The sequence below is a fragment of the Girardinichthys multiradiatus genome, chromosome 17 (genome assembly GCF_021462225.1).
Source record: "Girardinichthys multiradiatus isolate DD_20200921_A chromosome 17, DD_fGirMul_XY1, whole genome shotgun sequence".
NCBI lineage: Eukaryota > Metazoa > Chordata > Actinopteri > Cyprinodontiformes > Goodeidae > Girardinichthys > Girardinichthys multiradiatus.
Window position 1 is genome coordinate 28467189 of NC_061809.1, and position 17716 is coordinate 28484904.

Genomic DNA, 17716 nt, shown 5'->3' on the forward strand with positions numbered 1-17716 from the left:
AAAGCCCAATTCTCTGCAAGAACCTCAAAATTTGTTCTTTCTCTAATAAAAAAGTATTAGTATTAAATAGTATTAGTGGTTGGTGATGTATATCTTTATGCAGAATCCCTAAATGCAATGAATGCAAACATTTGTGGATTTATGGATTAGAAATGCACTTTGGCGTTGAGGCAAACTATATACCAACACAATGTACTTACAGTGACTTGTGAAAGTACTCGGCCCCCTTGAACTTTTCAACCTCTTGCCACATTTCAGGCTTCAAACATAAAGATATAAAATTCAAATTTTTTGTGAAGAATCAACAAGTGGGACACAATCGTGAAGTGGAATGAAATTTATTGGATGTGTCAAACTTTTTTAACAAATAAAAAACTGAGAAGTGGGGCGTGCAATATTATTCGGCCCCCTTGCGTTAATACTTTTTAGCGCTTGGGGTTTGTCTCTATCAGTTTTCACATCGAGAGACTGAAATTCTTGCCCATTCTTCCTTGCAAAACAGCTAGAGCTCAGTGAGGTTGGATGGAGAGCGTTAGTGAACAGCAGTCTTCAGCTGTTTCCACAGATTCTCGATTGGATTCAGGTCTGGACTTTGACTTGGCCATTCCAACACCTGGATACGTTTATTTGTGAACCATTCCATTGTAGATTTGGTTTTATGTTTTGGATCATTGTCTTGTTGGAAGATAAATCTCCGTCCCAGTCTCAGGTCTCTTGCAGACTCCAACAGGTTTTCTTCCAGAATGGTCCTGTATTTGGTCCCATCCATCTTCCCATCAATTTTGACCATCTTCCCTGTCCCTGCTGACGAAAAGCAGGCCCAAACCATGATGCTGCCACCACCATGTTTGACAGTGGGGATGGTGTGTTCAGGGTGATGAGCTGTGTTGCTTTTACGCAAAACATATCGTTTTGCATTGTGGCCAAACAGTTTGATTTTGGTTTCATCTGACCAGAGCACCTTCTTCCACATGTTTGGTGTGTCTCCCAGGTGGCTTGTGGCAAACTTTAAACGAGACTTTTTATGGATATCTTTGAGAAATGGCTTTCTTCTTGCCACTCTTCCATAAAGGCCAGATTTGTGCAGTGTACGACTGATTGTTGTCCTATGGACAGACTCTCCCACCTCAGCTGTAGATCTCTGCAGTTCATCCAGAGTGATCATGGGCCTCTTGGCTGCATCTCTGATCAGTCTTCTCCTTGTTCGAGATGAAAGTTTAGAGGGACGGCCGGGTCTTGGTCGATTTGCAGTGGTCTGATACTCCTTCCATTTCAATATGATTGCTTGAACAGTGCTCCTTGGGATGTTTAAAGCTTGGGAAATCTTTTTGCATCCAAATCCGGCTTTAAACTTCTCCACAACAGTATCTCGGACCTGCCTGGTGTGTTCCTTGGTCTTCATGATGCTCTCTGCGCTTTGAACAGAACCCTGAGACTATCACAGAGCAGGTGCATTTATACGGAGACTTGATTACACACAGGTGGATTCTATTTATCATCATCAGTCATTTGGGACAACATTGGATCATTCAGAGATCCTCACTGAACTTCTGGAGTGAGTTTGCTGCACTGAAAGTAAAGTTGCTGAATAATATTACACGCCCCACTTTCAGTTTTTTATTTGTTAAAAAAGTTTGACACATCCAATAAATTTCATTCCACTTCACTATTGTGTCCCACTTGTTGTTGATTCTTCACAAAAAATTAGAATTTTATATCTTTATGTTTGAAGCCTGAAATGTGGCAAGAGGTTGAAAAGTTCAAGGGGGCCGAATACTTTCACAAGTCACTGTAGATTGTAAATAATCTGTTGTTCTAGAACTATTCTTCTCAGCTGTACTTAACAACTCTGTTCTGATGCCTTCAAAAATATAAATATGATTAAATAACATCCAATATAGCTTTTAAAAAATTTGAAAAAGAAAAACTGAGAGATTTCCTAATTGTTTAGCTAGCTAACTGCTATTAGCAGTACAAGCTGATATTCGTTTCACTGTATAAATGACTGATTAAATAGATACAAACAGACAGTTTTTACTATGCGTTATGCATATGATGACTCATAGAAATTGGGGAGAAACATTCAAATTTCCAAACTGGAATCTCTAATTCCAAATACAAATCAAACATACCATAAAGCTTTACTATGTAGTAAAAACAAGGAAAAAGCAGGAAACTCTAAAATGTGTTAAATTGACTAGGTAGCATAGCTGGTTTGAATAGCTAAGACTACACTGTGTGCTAGCTAATTACAAGTTACATTTAACTCCTCTAATTACATGTTTATATAAATACAGGGGTTGGACAATGAAACTGAAACACCTGTCATTTTAGTGTTGGAGGTTTCATGGCTAAATTGGACCAGCCTGGTAGCCAGTCTTCATTGATTGCACATTGCACCAGTAAGAGCAGAGTGTGAAGGTTCAATTAGCAGGGTAAGAGCACAGTTTTGATCAAAATATTGAAATGCACACAACATTATGGGTGACATACCAGAGTTCAAAAGAGGACAAATTGTTGGTGCACGTCTTGCTGGCGCATCTGTGACCAAGACAACAACTCTTTGTGATGTATCAAGAGCCACGGTATCCAGGGTAATGTCAGCATACCACCAAGAAGGACGAACCACATCCAACAGGATTAACTGTGGACGCAAGAGGAAGCTGTCTGAAAGGGATGTTCAGGTGCTAACCCGGATTGTATCCAAAAAATATAAAACCACAGCTGCCCAAATCATGGCAGAATTAAATGTGCACCTCAACTCTCCTGTTTCCACCAGAACTGTCCGTCAGGAGCTCCACAGGGTCAATATACACGGCCGGGCTGCTATAGCCAAACCTTTGGTCACTCATGCCAATGCCAATCAGTTTCAATGATGCAAGGAGCGCAAATCTTGAGCTGTGGACAATGTGAAACATGCATTGTTCTCTGATGAGTCCACCTTTACTGTTTTCGCTACATCCAGGAGAGTTACGGTGTGGAGAAGCCCCAAAGAAGCGTACCACCCAGACTGTTGCATGCCCAGAGTGAAGCATGGGGGTGGATCAGTGATGGTTTGGGCTGCCATATCATGGCATTCCCTTGGCCCAATACTTGTGCTAGATGGGTGCGTCACTGCCAAGGACTACCGAACCATTCTTGAGGACCATGTGCTTCCAATGGTTCAAACATTGTATCCTGAAGGCGGTGCCGTGTATCAGGATGACAATGCACCAATACACACAGCAAGACTGGTGAAAGATTGGTTTGATGAACATGAAAGTGAAGTTGAACATCTCCCATGGCCTGCACAGTCACCAGATCTAAATATTATTGAGCCACTTTGGGATGTTTTGGAGGAGCGAGTCAGGAAACGTTTTCCTCCACCAGTATCACGTAGTGACCTGGCCACTATCCTGCAAGAAGAATGGCTTAAAATCCCTCTGACCACTGTGCAGGACTTGTACAGGTCCTTCTCAAAATATTAGCATATTGTGATAAAGTTCATTATTTTCCATAATGTCATGATGAAAATTTAACATTCATATATTTTAGATTCATTGCACACTAACTGAAATATTTCAGGTCTTTTATCGTCTTAATACGGATGATTTTGGCATACAGCTCATGAAAACCCAAAATTCCTATCTCACAAAATTAGCATATCATTAAAAGGGTCTCTAAACGAGCTATGAACCTAATCATCTGAATCAACAAGTTAACTCTAAATACCTGCAAAAGATTCCTGGGGCCTTTAAAACTCCTAGCCTGGTTCATCACTCAAAACCCCAATCATGGGTAAGACTGCCGACCTGACTGCTGTCCAGAAGGCCACTATTGACACCCTCAAGCAAGAGGGTAAGACACAGAAAGAAATTTCTGTACGAATAGGCTGTTCCCAGAGTGCTGTATCAAGGCACCTCAGTGGGAAGTCTGTGGGAAGGAAAATGTGTGGCAGAAAACGCTGCACAACAAGAAGAGGTGACCGGACCCTGAGGAAGATTGTGGAGAAGGGCCGATTCTAGACCTTGGGGGACCTGCGGAAGCAGTGGACTGAGTCTGGAGTAGAAACATCCAGAGCCACCGTGCACAGGTGTGTGCAGGAAATGGGCTACAGGTGCCGCATTCCCCTGACCTGGACTACAGAGAAGCAGCACTGGACTGTTTCTCAGTGGTCCAAAGTACTTTTTTCGGATGAAAGCAAATTCTGCATGTCATTCAGAAATCAAGGTGCCAGAGTCTGGAGGAAGACTGGGGAGAAGGAAATGCCAAAATGCCAGAAGTCCAGTGTCAAGTACCCACAGTCAGTGATGGTCTGGGGTGCCGTGTCAGCTGCTGGTGTTGGTCCACTGTGTTTTATCAAGGGCAGGGTCAATGCAGCTAGCTATCAGGAGATTTTGAAGCACTTCATGCTTCCATCTGCTGAAAAGCTTTATGGAGATGAAGATTTCATTTTTCAGCACGACCTGGCTCCTGCTCACAGTGCCAAAACCACTGGTAAATGGTTTACTGACCATGGTATCACTGTGCTCAATTGGCCTGCCAACTCTCCTGACCTGAACCCCATAGAGAATCTGTGGGATATTGTGAAGAGAACGTTGAGAGACTCAAGACCCAACACTCTGGATGAGCTAAAGGCCGCTATCGAAGCATCCTGAGCCTCCATAAGACCTCAGCAGTGCCACAGGCTGATTGCCTCCATGCCACGCCGCATTGAAGCAGTCATTTCTGCCAAAGGATTCCCGACCAAGTATTGAGTGCATAACTGTACATGATTATTTGAAGGTTGACGTTTTTTGTATTAAAAACACTTTTCTTTTATTGGTCGGATGAAATATGCTAATTTTGTGAGATAGGAATTTTGGGTTTTCATGAGCTGTATGCCAAAATCATCCGTATTAAGACAATAAAAGACCTGAAATATTTCAGTTAGTGTGCAATGAATCTAAAATATATGAATGTTAAATTTTCATCATGACATTATGGAAAATAATGAACTTTATCACAATATGCTAATATTTTGAGAAGGACTTGTATATGTCATTCCCAAGACGAATTGATGCTGTATTGGCCGCAAAAGGAGGCCCTACACCATACTAATAAATTATTTTGGTCTAAAACCAGGTGTTTCAGTTTCATTGTCCAACTCCTGTGCATATATATATATCCGCACAACATACCGAAGCACTTGCTAAGATTTGTCTGTTTGTCGATGAAGACTTTGGCCGAGACCACGTTTCCAAAAGGCATGAACATCTGGAGTAAGTCCTGGTCTCCAAACTCCTGGGGCAGGTGGTAGATGAAGAGGTTGGCACCTTCAGGACCTGGTGGGAAGGAAGGCACAACAAATAAAGTCAGGATGGGTTTTATGTTGTACACATTGAACTTCGTGGAGACTGGAATTTCTGTGCCGTTGTTATAGGAACGGAGCTCAAGCACACCGCTTCGCACAATGTCTGCTGGCCTTGGGTTTGCTGCCGCTTCTAAACACAAAAATCCAGAAATGTTGAAAGCTTTTCATTTTTTAATAATTGTATTTTGCAGTGCTACAAACAAAGGACAAGGCTTTTTTTATTCATTCTTTCAGCTGCATGTTGTCTCTGTTAAGAGGGGTCACCGGTTCCCCCCAGCCTCTCCAGCTTTGCCATCCTAATAATTGTAGTAGGTCAGATCTCTCAGAAGCACTTCATACACAGCTAAATGAACCTGCAAGGGAGCGCAAAATTCAACATGTCTTTGTTGCCCTGGAGGGTTTTGAACTCCTGGACAGACTAGTAAATACAGACAGCTTGTGTTTATGGTGAAAGAAGAGAGGTGCACAAAAATGGTATCCAGGCCGCTGTTTGTTTTTACTAGGCATTTCATCATCTGATTTGTATTCAGCTCTGTTGTCTAAGGCTTTTGGGTAAATGTAATTCCAGAAGCAAGGTTGTGTTTACAGGTGGCACATCACAGCAGCACAATTTCATATGTTTTCTTCTCTAATTTTAAAGATGCTTTTGAAGGTATAATTAAAAATCTATTATCACGAAATGGCAATTAGAAGTAACTAGATATTAACTGGTTGCACTGAAAATATTTTGCATCTAAAATTCTTCCCTTAAAATGAGTAATTTGATTTAGTTAGATGAAAATGTATTAAACAAAAATATAGTTTTGAATGAAATCTTGGCATACAATCACATTTGATATGTTTCAAAAACGATCAAATATTTTTGCATAAAAATTGAAAAACATCGGTCAGAGTTGTTGCTTTTTCTTACAAACATTTAGTCTGTCAAATGAATTTAAATCCAAATGACCTAAAGTTTACCACATGTTAGAGACACGAAACCTCAAAACTGAGAATAAATGAAACATAAATAATTCACAGTCTGCCTTTCCATTCCTTTTCTGCCAGAGCAGCAATTTATTTTTTTCCTTAGTGTCTGAGCCAAACGAATGAAAGATTGTTTCCAACCACATGTGTAGCTAAAGGCTCACTATTACTTTTACAACATTGACATGTCAGAATTTATTTACATGTGTTTTTACTCCTCATTAAGAAATTAATCTAACTTTCTGATCTACAAATTGAAAAAGTTGTAACAATGATGATATATAGCTTCTTAACCAGGGGTTCTTAAACGTATTGTTCATGTGTCCAAATCTGATTTCTGGATAAGGTCAAAGGTCCAGAAGAAGGAGGGATAAACAAATCCTGTTGATTAAATTTGCTGACAACATGCAAGCAAAACTAATGGCACTTTAGTTGACTCTAGGTCACTCTATTAATGCAACAAGTAATCTAAATGTATAATTAAGTTCAATTCAGTTTTATTTATATAGCGCCAATTCACAACACATGTCGTCCCAAGGTTCTTCACAACAGTCAGGTTCATACATTCCAATTAATCCTAACCATTGAACAGTTCAGTCAGATTCAGTTATTTATTCAAATAGGATAAAAAGTTTTTCTATCTAAGGAAACCCAGCAGATTGCATCCAGTCAGTGACTTGCAGCATTCACTCCTCCTGGATGAGCATATAGAGACAGTGGACAGTCACTGGTGTTGACTTTGCAGCAATCCCTCATACTGAGCATGCATGTAGAGACAGTGGAGAGGAAAAACTCCCTTTTAACAGGAAGAAACCTCCAGCAGAACCAGAACCAGGCTCAGTGTGAGCGGCCATCTGCCACGACCGACTGGAGGTTTGAGAGAACAGAGCAGAGACACAAAGAGAACAAAGAAGTACTGATCTAGGAGTACTTTCTATGGGAACCAAAAGTAAAATCATAAAATATATATATATATTTTCTTCTCCTAATTTTGTTTCAATTTTTTCCTCATTTCTTGTATTACAAAGCAAACACATTCTTTAACCCTAAAAAATATACCATCATAATGTAATCAGTTACAACAGTTGAATAGAAAAATAACCTTCTTTTAGTGGAAAAAAAAAAAAAAAAACACCAGTTAGTTATTTCTGAGCATTTATGTTATGAAACGAGTTTGAACTCGGGCACCAATAATGGTTCCGGATCAGGATGCTTTACAAAAAATGTTAACATTTTTTTTTTAACATTGACCAATCTTTTGTTCCTGTCTCCGTTTCTGGACAGTGTTCTCTACTCCAACAAAGGGTTGCCTTGGTTTCATAAAAAGCTGCATGAATCTTTGAATGACACTTGAACTGAAACACGTGTAGCTTCATCATTTATTTCAGCTGTTAGTCTGAGGGAAAGCTGAGCTTCAGCTGAGTGGGCCACAAAACAGACAGTTCAGCAGACAGCACCTCCTTTCCAACTGTGAACATTTGTGTAAGGGTACACTAATTTAACCCTATGACCTTTGGAGATTTGGTAGATCACATGCAAACCTGACCAAATTTTACAATATTCCACGTTCTTTTAGGTCTACGTCCGTGCCTCAGTCCAGATGTTCCGAACCATGGCCTGGGTCCGGACCGAAATGTCGTTAGGTCCTCTGAGAAAGGCTATCCAGTAAGAAACCAGATATTTACATACTCTGTTTAAAAATACACAAAACCATTTTCTCTTACCATATAACTTCTGATATGAATAAACCTTTCTGTTTTAGGTCAAGTTAAGATTACCAAACTTATTTGTATTTCAGTAATAAGGGAGATCTTTTTTGTTAGCAAGTTTACATTAAAGTTACTATGCCTTAAAAACATGGGGAAAAGTGCAGATGATGATGTCTTTATAAGCTTCCGAGGTAAAATTACTTCCTTCTGTGACATCATGGAAACATCTAATGAAATCAGCCAAGATATCAAGAAGAAAAACTGTGGACCTCCATAAGTCTGGTTCATTCTTGGGTCTAATTTCTAGATACCTGAAGGTTCCACGTTCAGCTGGACACTGTGGGATAGAAATATTGTCCCACATTAAGGAAATTCAGGTGTATCAGCAGCAAAGTGAAAGGTAAACAGAAGCATGCAGCTCAAAAAATGTAATAACTATAAAACATAGGCTGTACAATAGGGACAACATTTATAACATAAGGAAAAATACTGTACAGATTTTTAAAAGATTAAATGAAATGTGCAACTTAGTAGGGGGAGTTTGAAAATGCTCAAAATATGCATGTATAACTCAGCAAAAAAAATAACAGTAAAAACAAAAAAAGTTAAAACACCACAGGAATGTTCAGCCATCATTTTGTTCAGAAAGGAGACAGCTTCTGTGTCCCAGAGCTGAACAAAAGCAAAAGACCTTTTGCAGTACTGCTGAAGCTGGTAAGACAGTCATGAGTCCAACACGGACTCAGAGGCCAGTCAGGGAGGAAGAAGCCATTATTCCAAAAGTGACATTAAAGCCAGATTACAGAGTGGAAATTCACTCGAAGACAAAAAGTATTTTTTTATTCATGTCCTGTGGTCTGATAAACCTATAATTAAAATGTTTTTACATAATGGCCATTGTCACATTGTCTTAAGCCTGGGAACACCATTCTAACTGTAAAGTAATTAGTTGGCAGCATCATGATGTGGGGATGTTTTGCTGCAAGAAGGACTGGCGCACTTTACAACATAGATGGGATCATGAGGAAAGAAGATGTGGAAGTATTGTAAGTAAGAAGGATACACCTCAAGACATCAGGCGGGAAAAAAAGATTTGGACAAAAAAAAAGGATTTTCCAAATAGACAATGATCCTCAGTATAAAACCAAAGTGTCTGAGTCATACAATTTAAAGGAATCACTAAGGAAATGTATGTAAACTTCAGAATTTGAATAAAGTCTAAGAAATAAAAAACATTTCTCTCATTCTGTCATTTGGCAAACAGGAATACTTTTGGTAATCCTAACTGACTTAAAGCAGGAGAAAATCCATCTGATAAAATGTCAGACATTTCTGATATGATGGCAAATAAAGGCCATGTCATTCAGTTATCTATTTCATAGTGGGTGCCTGGTGTCAGAGCTCAGTTTGCATGTTTCCTGCAGTTTACTTTGTTTTCAGCAGAGTATTCCTTTGGGAAATACAGAATACATGTTCAGGAAACCTGCAGCCCTGATCTGCAGACGTGCGGCCCCAGACTACTGACCCTCTTTCTGGCTGCCGGCCGCCCCTTGCTGCTGCAGCAGGGACTGGCTGTAGAGGGTGGGCAGCGCTGCGGCGGCGTACTGCTGGATCCCTGAGTAGGCCTGCGTCAGCGCGTCCATGGTGCCTGCCGTGCCATTGGTGAGCCCTGCGCCGCCCAAGCCTCCGTTTAGAGCCGCCATACCTGAGAGCATTTGAGCAACTTTACATAAAACCCAACAATAAAGAAAGGAGAATGCACTTACTCATTAGCGCTCCCACTGAAGGTTGTGTTTTAACCACACATACACACAAACAAACACACACAAACACACACAAACGGTACTTTCAGTTACACATATGACACACAGTAAAGACACATCAATACTGGATCAAAACACACTACAGACGACACATCAGAACACAGGACATACAAAGTTTACGTTTTCAAACAACAGAATAAAGTATGAGTGTAGCTGATGACAGCCAGAGCTGCACAGGTAGCATGCAGCAGTGCATGCGCACACAAAACCAAACCCAGAGGCAACATCAGTGTTTATGTGACGTCACTATGATCACATCCACAAAATATTAAACACTTATATATGAAAATGTTTTACTCTATGTTGCATTTAAGACTGAATAACACAAATAGAAAACATATGGAATGCCATTTATATCAATATTTAACCTCATTCTATACGTCCATAAAAAGTCTAAATTGCTTAATCACCTATAATCAATATTTTATTCAGCATACGCGTTTGGATTTAATATTGAATGATTCAGTGCGGACCTCGGGTTTACTTTGATTTCATTATGTTAAAAAACTTCACAGAGTGGCTGCTAAAGAACTGACTGGAGCTTTAGTTTGATCATTTTTAATTCATTAATAATCAGGTGTAGCCAACGCCTGGATAAATTCAACAATAATAAAACCACCTGAAAATGGTCGAGGTTCTTATTTAAGAATTTTTTAATAAGACTGACCTGATATTTGAAAAACAGAAAATGTTTACATTACTTTAGAGTTGTTCTGTGAGATTGACCATCCAGTGTACGAGTCGTCCCTGAATGCACCTTAAAAGTTCAGCCGTTGGCTTGTCTCCTCTCCTCAGAGGGAACCCTGCAGACATGCCTGCTGCTCTGCAGCATGTTAGGCTGGTTGAACACTACTACAGGCAGCAGGATTTGGACCTCAGCTAGTTTTTCTCCAGCACCAGTGGTGTTTACATGCAGCTTAAAGCTGTTTCAGGTGAGTAATTCAGTTAAGGGTTAAAAAATGCTGAGAAACCTTCAGTTTGGCCCTTTGGACTTTCTCAATAAGAAAGTCATATTCTCTGAATAAGAAACCTTAACTTTCCTTAAATTACATACTTTTGCCCCTCCTTGAACCGCCACCTTAACGTGGTGGAGGGGTTTGAGTGCTCAAATGATCCTAGAGGCTATGTTGTCTGGGGCCTAAATGCCCCTGGTAGGGTCTCCCATGGCAAACAGGCTCTAGGTGATGGGTCAGACAAAGAGTGGTTCAAGAATCCCTCATGAAGAACAAAATATCGAGGCACGTGACGTCGCCCGGTACGGCGGAGCCGGGGTCCCACCCTGGAGCCAGGCCTGGGGTCGGGACTCGTCGGAGAGCGCCTGGTGGCCAAGCCCGAACGAGAAACGCGAGCCCATCCCCCAGTGGGCCCACCACCTGCAGGGGGAACCGTGAGGGACCGATGCAAAGAGGATTGGGTGGCGGACGAAGGTGTAGACCTCAGCGGCCCGATCCCCGGATGCTTAGGCTGTCTCTAGGGATGTGGAATGTCACCTCGCTGGGGGGGAAGGAGCCTGAGCTTGTGTGGGACGTCGAGAGATATCGACTAGAAATAGTCGGGCTCGCCTCCACGCACAGTGTGGGCTCTGGAACCCATCTCCTTGAGAGGGGTTGGACTCTCTTCTACTCTGGAGTGGCCCACGGGGAGAGGCAGCGGGCTGGTGTGGGTTTGCTTGTTGCCCCCCAGCTCAGCCGTCTCATTTTGGGGTTTACCCCAGTGGATGAGAGGGTCGTATCCCTGCGCCTTTGGGTTGGGGATAGGTCTCTGACTATCATTTCAGCCTACGGGCCGAGTGGTAGTGCAGAGTACCTGGCCTTCTTGGCGTCCCTGTCGGGGGTGCTGGATAGTGCCCCTCCCGGGGACTCCATTATTCTGCTGGGGGACTTCAACGCCCACGTGGGGAACGACAGTGACTCCTGGAGAGGCGTGATCGGGAGGAATGGCCTCCTCAATCTGAATCCGAGTGGTGTTTTGTTATTGGACTTCTGTGCTAGTCACGGATTGTCCATAATGAACACCATGTTCAAACATAAGGGTGTCCATCAGTGCACTTGGCACCAGGACAGCCTAGGCAGGAGGTCAATGATCGACTTTGTTGTCGTATCATCAGACCTTCGGCCGCATGTTTTGGACACTCGGGTGAAGAGAGGGGCTGAGCTGTCCACTGATCATCACCTGGTGGTGAGTTGGATCCGCTGGAGGAGGAGAAAGCCGAACAGACTTGGCAGGCCCAAGCGCATAGTGAGGGTCTGCTGGGAACGCCTGGCGGAGCCCTCGGCCAGGGATGTATTCAACTCCCACCTCCGGGAGAGCTTCGACCAGATCCCGGGGGATGTTGGAGACATAGAGTCTGAGTGGACTATGTTCTCCGCATCTATTGTCGATGCTGCTGCCCGTAGCTGCGGCCGTAAAGTCTGCGGTGCCTGTCGCGGCGGCAATCCCAGAACCCGGTGGTGGACACCGGCAGTAAGGGATGCTGTTAAGCTGAAGAAGGAGTCCTATTGGCTGTGGTTGGCTTGTGGGACTCCTGAGGCGGCTGACGGGTACCGTGAGGCCAAGCGTGCTGCAGCCTGGGCTGTGGCAGAGGCAAAAACTCGGGGTTCGGTGAGGCCATAAAGAAGGACTACCGGTTGGCCTCGAAGCGATTCTGGCAAACCGTCCGGCGCCTCAGGAGGGGGAAGCAGTGCTTCGTCAACACTGTTTATAGTGGGGGCGGGAGACTGCTGACCTCGACTGAGGACATTATCGGGCGGTGGAAGCAGTACTTCGAGGATCTCCTCAATCCTGCCATCACGCATTCCCTGGTGGAAACAGAGGCTGGGGACTCGGGGTTGGACTCTTTCATCACCCAGGCTGAAGACACCGAGGTGGTTAAAAAGCTCAGCGGTGGCAAAGCTTCGGGAGTGGATGAGATCCGCCCTGAGTACCTCAAGTCTCTGGATGTTGTAGGGCTGTCATGGTTGACACGCCTCTTCAACATTGCGTGGCGGTCGGGGACAGTGCCTCTGGCCTGGCAGACTGGGGTGGTGGTCCCCCTTCTTATGAAGGGGGACCGGAGAGTGTGTTCCAACTACAAGGGCATCACACTCCTCAGCCTCCCTGGTAAGGCCTACGCCAGGGTATTGGAGAGGAGAGTCCGACCAATGGTTGAACCTTGGCTTCAGGAGGAGCAGTGTGGTTTTCGTCCCGGCCGTGGAACATTGGACCAGCTCTATACCCTCTACAGGGTACTCGAGGGTTCATGGGAGTTTGCCCAACCGGTTCACATGTGTTTTGTGGACCTGGAGAAGGCATTCGAGTGTGTCCCTCGTGATGCCCTGTGGGGTTGCTCCAGGAGTATGGAATCGGGGCCCTTTATTAGGGGCCATCCGGTTCCTGTACGAGCGGAGCAGGAGTTTGGTCCGCATTGCCGGCACTAAGTCGGACCTGTTCCCGGTGCATGTTGGACTCCGGCAGGGCTGCCCTTTGTCACCGGTCCTGTTCATAACCTTTATGGACAGGATTTTTAGACGCAGCCAAGGGCCGGAGAGGGTCAGTGGATTTCGTCTCTTCTTTTTGCGGATGACGTGGTCCTGCTGGCCCCCTCTAGGCAAGACCTACAGCATGCGCTGTGGCGGTTCGCAGCCGAGGGTGAAGCGGCTGGGATGAGGATCAGCTCCTCCAAGTCCGAGGCCATGGTACTCGACCGGAAAAGGGTGGATTGTCCTCTTCAGGTTGGAGGGGAGTTCCTGCCTCAAGTGGAGGAGTTCAAGTATCTCGGGGTCTTGTTCACGAGTGAGGGAAGAATGGAGCGGGAGATCGACAGACGGATCGGTGCGGCTGCCACAGTAATGGGGGCGCTGTGCCGGTCCGTTGTGGTGAAGAGAGAGCTGAGCCGAAAAGCAAAGCTCTCAATTTACCGTTCGGTCTACGTTCCTACCCTAAACCTATGGTCATGAACTTTGGGTCATGACCGAAAGAACGAGATCCCGAATACAAGCGGCTGAAATGAGCTTCCTCCGTAGGGTGGCTGGGCACTCCCTTAGAGATAGGGTGAGGAGCTCGGCCATCCGGGAGGGGCTCGGAGTAGAGCCGCTGCTCCTCCACATCGAGAGGAGCCAGTTGAGGGGCTCGGGCATCTATACCGGATGCCTCCTGGACGCCTTCTTCGGGAGGTGTTCCAGGCACGTCCCACCGGGAGGAGGCCCAGGGGACGGCCCAGGACACGCTGGAGGGACTATGTCTCTCGGCTGGCCTGGGAACGCCTTGGGCTCCCCCCTGGAGGAACTGGAGGAGGTGTCTGGAGAGAGGGACGTCTGGGCGTCTCTGCTGAGTCTGCTGCCCCTACGATCCGGTCCCGGATAAGCGGAAGACGACGAGTACGAGTACATACTTTTGATACTAGTAATAGTTGGGAGTCCACACTTTGGTTTTGGTTTAGAAGTTGTAGCTCTGCATATAAACATACTGAAAACCTTAAATATCTCACAAAATAAAAAGTAGTATTTTAAAAAAGTGGCTCGTCTGATTTGTTTGTTCATAATGTTTATTTAAGCATTATTTTGGTGTTAATATTGACTAAAATGACATTCCATAATGAAAGAAGTTCAAAATACACAATAACACCCATTGTTTACAAAAAATTTACAAATAGCCAAACATGTTGAAAACAGAGGAGAATAATGTGGTGGAGAAATATTTTAATAATTACTGAAGTTTACTTGTCCATCTGATCATAAAAGGACTACATGGTTCTAAAACAAATGTTAAAAACACCTCTGAAATGCAAATATATAGATGTTTGTATTAACAGTATTTGTTTTCAAAATGAAGCTTGGAAAAACTTTATATTATTATTAATAAATATTGCATTTTTCTGATTTTTATTTAACAATTACAATATTTGGGGTAATTTAATCAGCATATTTTTGCAAATAATATCTTGGGGACTTAATATGGAGTAAAATGGAAAACAAAAGTTCAAAATACATATTTATACATATAATTCAGATTTTGTTTTAACTGGATAGAAGGATGGAATAATAATATCATTCTATCATTATATTGAATAATAAATGATTCACGTCCATAAAAAGACTTCCAAAATAAACATAGCACTTTAAGACATTTTTCCAAATACATAAGCCCACAAATAAATAATCCTGTATTTTAGGGTACTTTTTTTTGGAAACTATAAAGACAAAATTGCCCTGAAAATTGATTAAATTTAAGTGCCAAATTAATTTGGCTCTGAATCACTTTACCATCATTTCTGCCTCCTGGACTGGCAGCCAGATCTGCTTTTAGTAACAAGCCAGCTAATATAAAGAAAATCTGGGGTTCAAGCAATGATTATGTGCTTTTTCAGCTTCTGACGTCATACTTGTGGGTCGAAGGCAGGCATGTGGGGAGCGAAGGGAGTGGGGTGGCGAGTTTAAAAAGTGAAGGAACGCAGCGGTAACACTCATTAGCTGCTTGTAATGGCTTAATATCACGGCGGAGGGCAACTTGTCTGAGGAGGTCTGACACCGGCTCGGCGTCCTGTCGCCTCGGCGTCAGACACAGTGAAATAAATTATCACCACAGCGCTCTGGATTATAGGTCACTCATTTATTCAGGAATAATTGCACCGGTGACCTTTGCAATTCAATTAAGGCCGAGATGTGTCTAAATGAGGGCAGTTGGTGGTGGTGGGTGGATGGAAGAGGAAAGGGGGCACTGAGAAGAGCGAGTGGGTTAGCGGGGACAAAATGGGAAGCAAAATGGAAGGGACCCATTCGGTTTAAAAGGACATGTGTGCGCGTGTGCGGCGGAGTCGGCCCACGTATGATTTACACAGCGGATACAGCTACTCCAGCCGAAGAGCGGGAAAGGTCAGAGGAGAATAATGTGGTGGAAGACGCCAGTAGTACGGGATCTCTGCTGTCATAACAGCTCTGATTAAGATCCCAGCCCTGTATCCTCAGAGGTCGAAGGCAGGACACACAGCACACAGCTCAATAGGTGCTGGCAGACCACTTACTCCATGGAAGGAAATATGTATCTGCTCCAGATGTAACTTCGCCTTTGAGGAAGGCTTGAATTAACTTCTTTAAAAAAAAAAAACATAAAATAATCTACTCTAAATATGACCTTTATTGTAAAACTACCAGTGATTTGCCATTCTGACTGTTGTTATCTGCCATTTATTTAAGCATTTTAGCAACTGGCCAGGATTACTTGCAGAGGCTGTGTTTAAAAACCTCCTGGTAAGGAGCAGCTAGGTGCTGCTGATCAAATGCTTTGATCATCTGAACCTGAACAGCTCTATAAAAGCAGGGGTTTTGGTCGTTGCCTGCTCTGAATCATACAGCTGTGTAGTAACACAACACCAAAGCGGAAAGACATCAGCAATGACCTTATAAATGCAACTGTTGCTACCCTTCAAACTGGGAAGGGTTATAAGGTCATCTCCTATTTCCAAGAGGAAAACATTTCAGACAGCTGCCAATTGTCCAAGGAGTGGATGTCCCAGCAGATTCAGCACAAGGTCAGAGCGTGAAGCTCAAAGAGATGACCAAAAACCCAAGGTCTCCATTTTAGACTCTACGGGCCTCAGTTAGAAGGTGGCAGTGGTGGAGGGCTGATGGTTTGGGCTTGTTTTGCCAAAGGTACTCGGCACCTGGCAGTCATTGAGGACCATGAACTCCCTCTGTAGACCAAAGTATTCTAGAGAGTGAGTCCATCTATCCAACAGCTGAAGCTTGGACCAGCCTAGGTCATCAACAGAACAATGATCCTAAACATTAATCTAGAACAGAATGGCTGCAAAAGAAACGACCCAGACCTCAGCTTTATTGAAATGCTGTGGTGGGACCTTCAGAGAGCTGTGCAGAAACATCTGCAAATGTCAATACACTAAAGCAACATTGGAAAGAAGCAGGAATGTGAGAGACTCAATGCTAGTTATTGCTGCTACAGGTGGTTCTACAAGCTGCAAGAATGTTCTCTCATCTGCTTGTATGTTAAATATAACATTTGACATGATTCAGTGAATTTAAGTTTACTTTCGTACTTTGCAGGATTTATGGTTTTTGGCGTAAAATTGGTAACAGATCTGACATTTTTATGAGAGAAAGAAATTATCTCCATCTACAGTCTGGCTAAAATTGAAGGTTTTATTGCAAATACCTTCATTTTTTTTACAGTCCAGAAATAACAGTGAACACAACACAACGCCATCTTTTGACAGACACACAACACTGTCCCACACAGCAGCAGCCACTTCAGCACGCTTACAGCAAGCACAACCCAGGACACAACCAGGAAGCAGATGGAGGAGTGATGGAGGAATGGATGGATTAATGAGTGGAATGTCTATGGTTGAATCGATGGAGGAAGCCGTTGCTGGAAAAAGTTGCTAAAAAGACCAGAGACACAGAGAGACAGCAGGAAGAACCAAACTTCTTCTTCTGAGAAGGAGCTACTGGTTGAAGACTGGGGCACATGCATGAGCTATTTGTTTTGTTCAAATATAATGTTGCCTCAAATTTTTCCCATGACAAACGAGTTTATTGGATAATTTTTTAACAAAGCGTATATAATCAGATTTTTCATGTCAAAATGAAAAAAAGTATGAACAGTTCAAGAACTAACTGTACAAGTCAATAAATAATGGTAAGAGTCAAAGCCCGTCTCTCTGCTCAGCTGTGGCGTGGATGGTTGAAGGTTGAAGGTGGAGTGGCTGATGGCTGGGTGAATACTCACTGTTGACGCTACCTGCTAGTGCATTTATGTTGTTCAGGCCCACAGTCGCGCCTGCCAGGCCCTGCAGGGTACCCAGAGAGGTCAGAGAGTTCATGGCACTGGCGTTGGAGCTGGCTGTTGTGCCTGCTACTGGGAAAGGAAAAGAAGAAGAGAGAGGAAGAAGA

At 43.5% G+C, this 17716-nt stretch overlaps 1 protein-coding gene across 13 annotated transcripts in view; it reads right to left on the reverse strand.

The window, feature by feature from the left end:
• Positions 1–17716, reverse strand: part of celf2 (cugbp, Elav-like family member 2) — a 473358-nt gene that overhangs the window by 7484 nt on the left and 448158 nt on the right. For 3 of the 13 annotated variants that reach the window (XM_047390244.1, XM_047390241.1, XM_047390252.1), the window contains 3 exons: positions 17565–17681; positions 9533–9712; positions 5160–5303 (listed from right to left, as the gene is read on the reverse strand). In XM_047390244.1, coding sequence (XP_047246200.1) covers positions 5160–5303; positions 9533–9712; positions 17565–17681 — 441 coding nt within the window. Of the gene's footprint in view, positions 1–5159; positions 5304–9532; positions 9731–17552; positions 17682–17716 lie in introns of all 13 variants that reach the window. The other 10 variants (XM_047390247.1, XM_047390249.1, XM_047390246.1 and 7 more) reach the window with 5 other exon arrangements.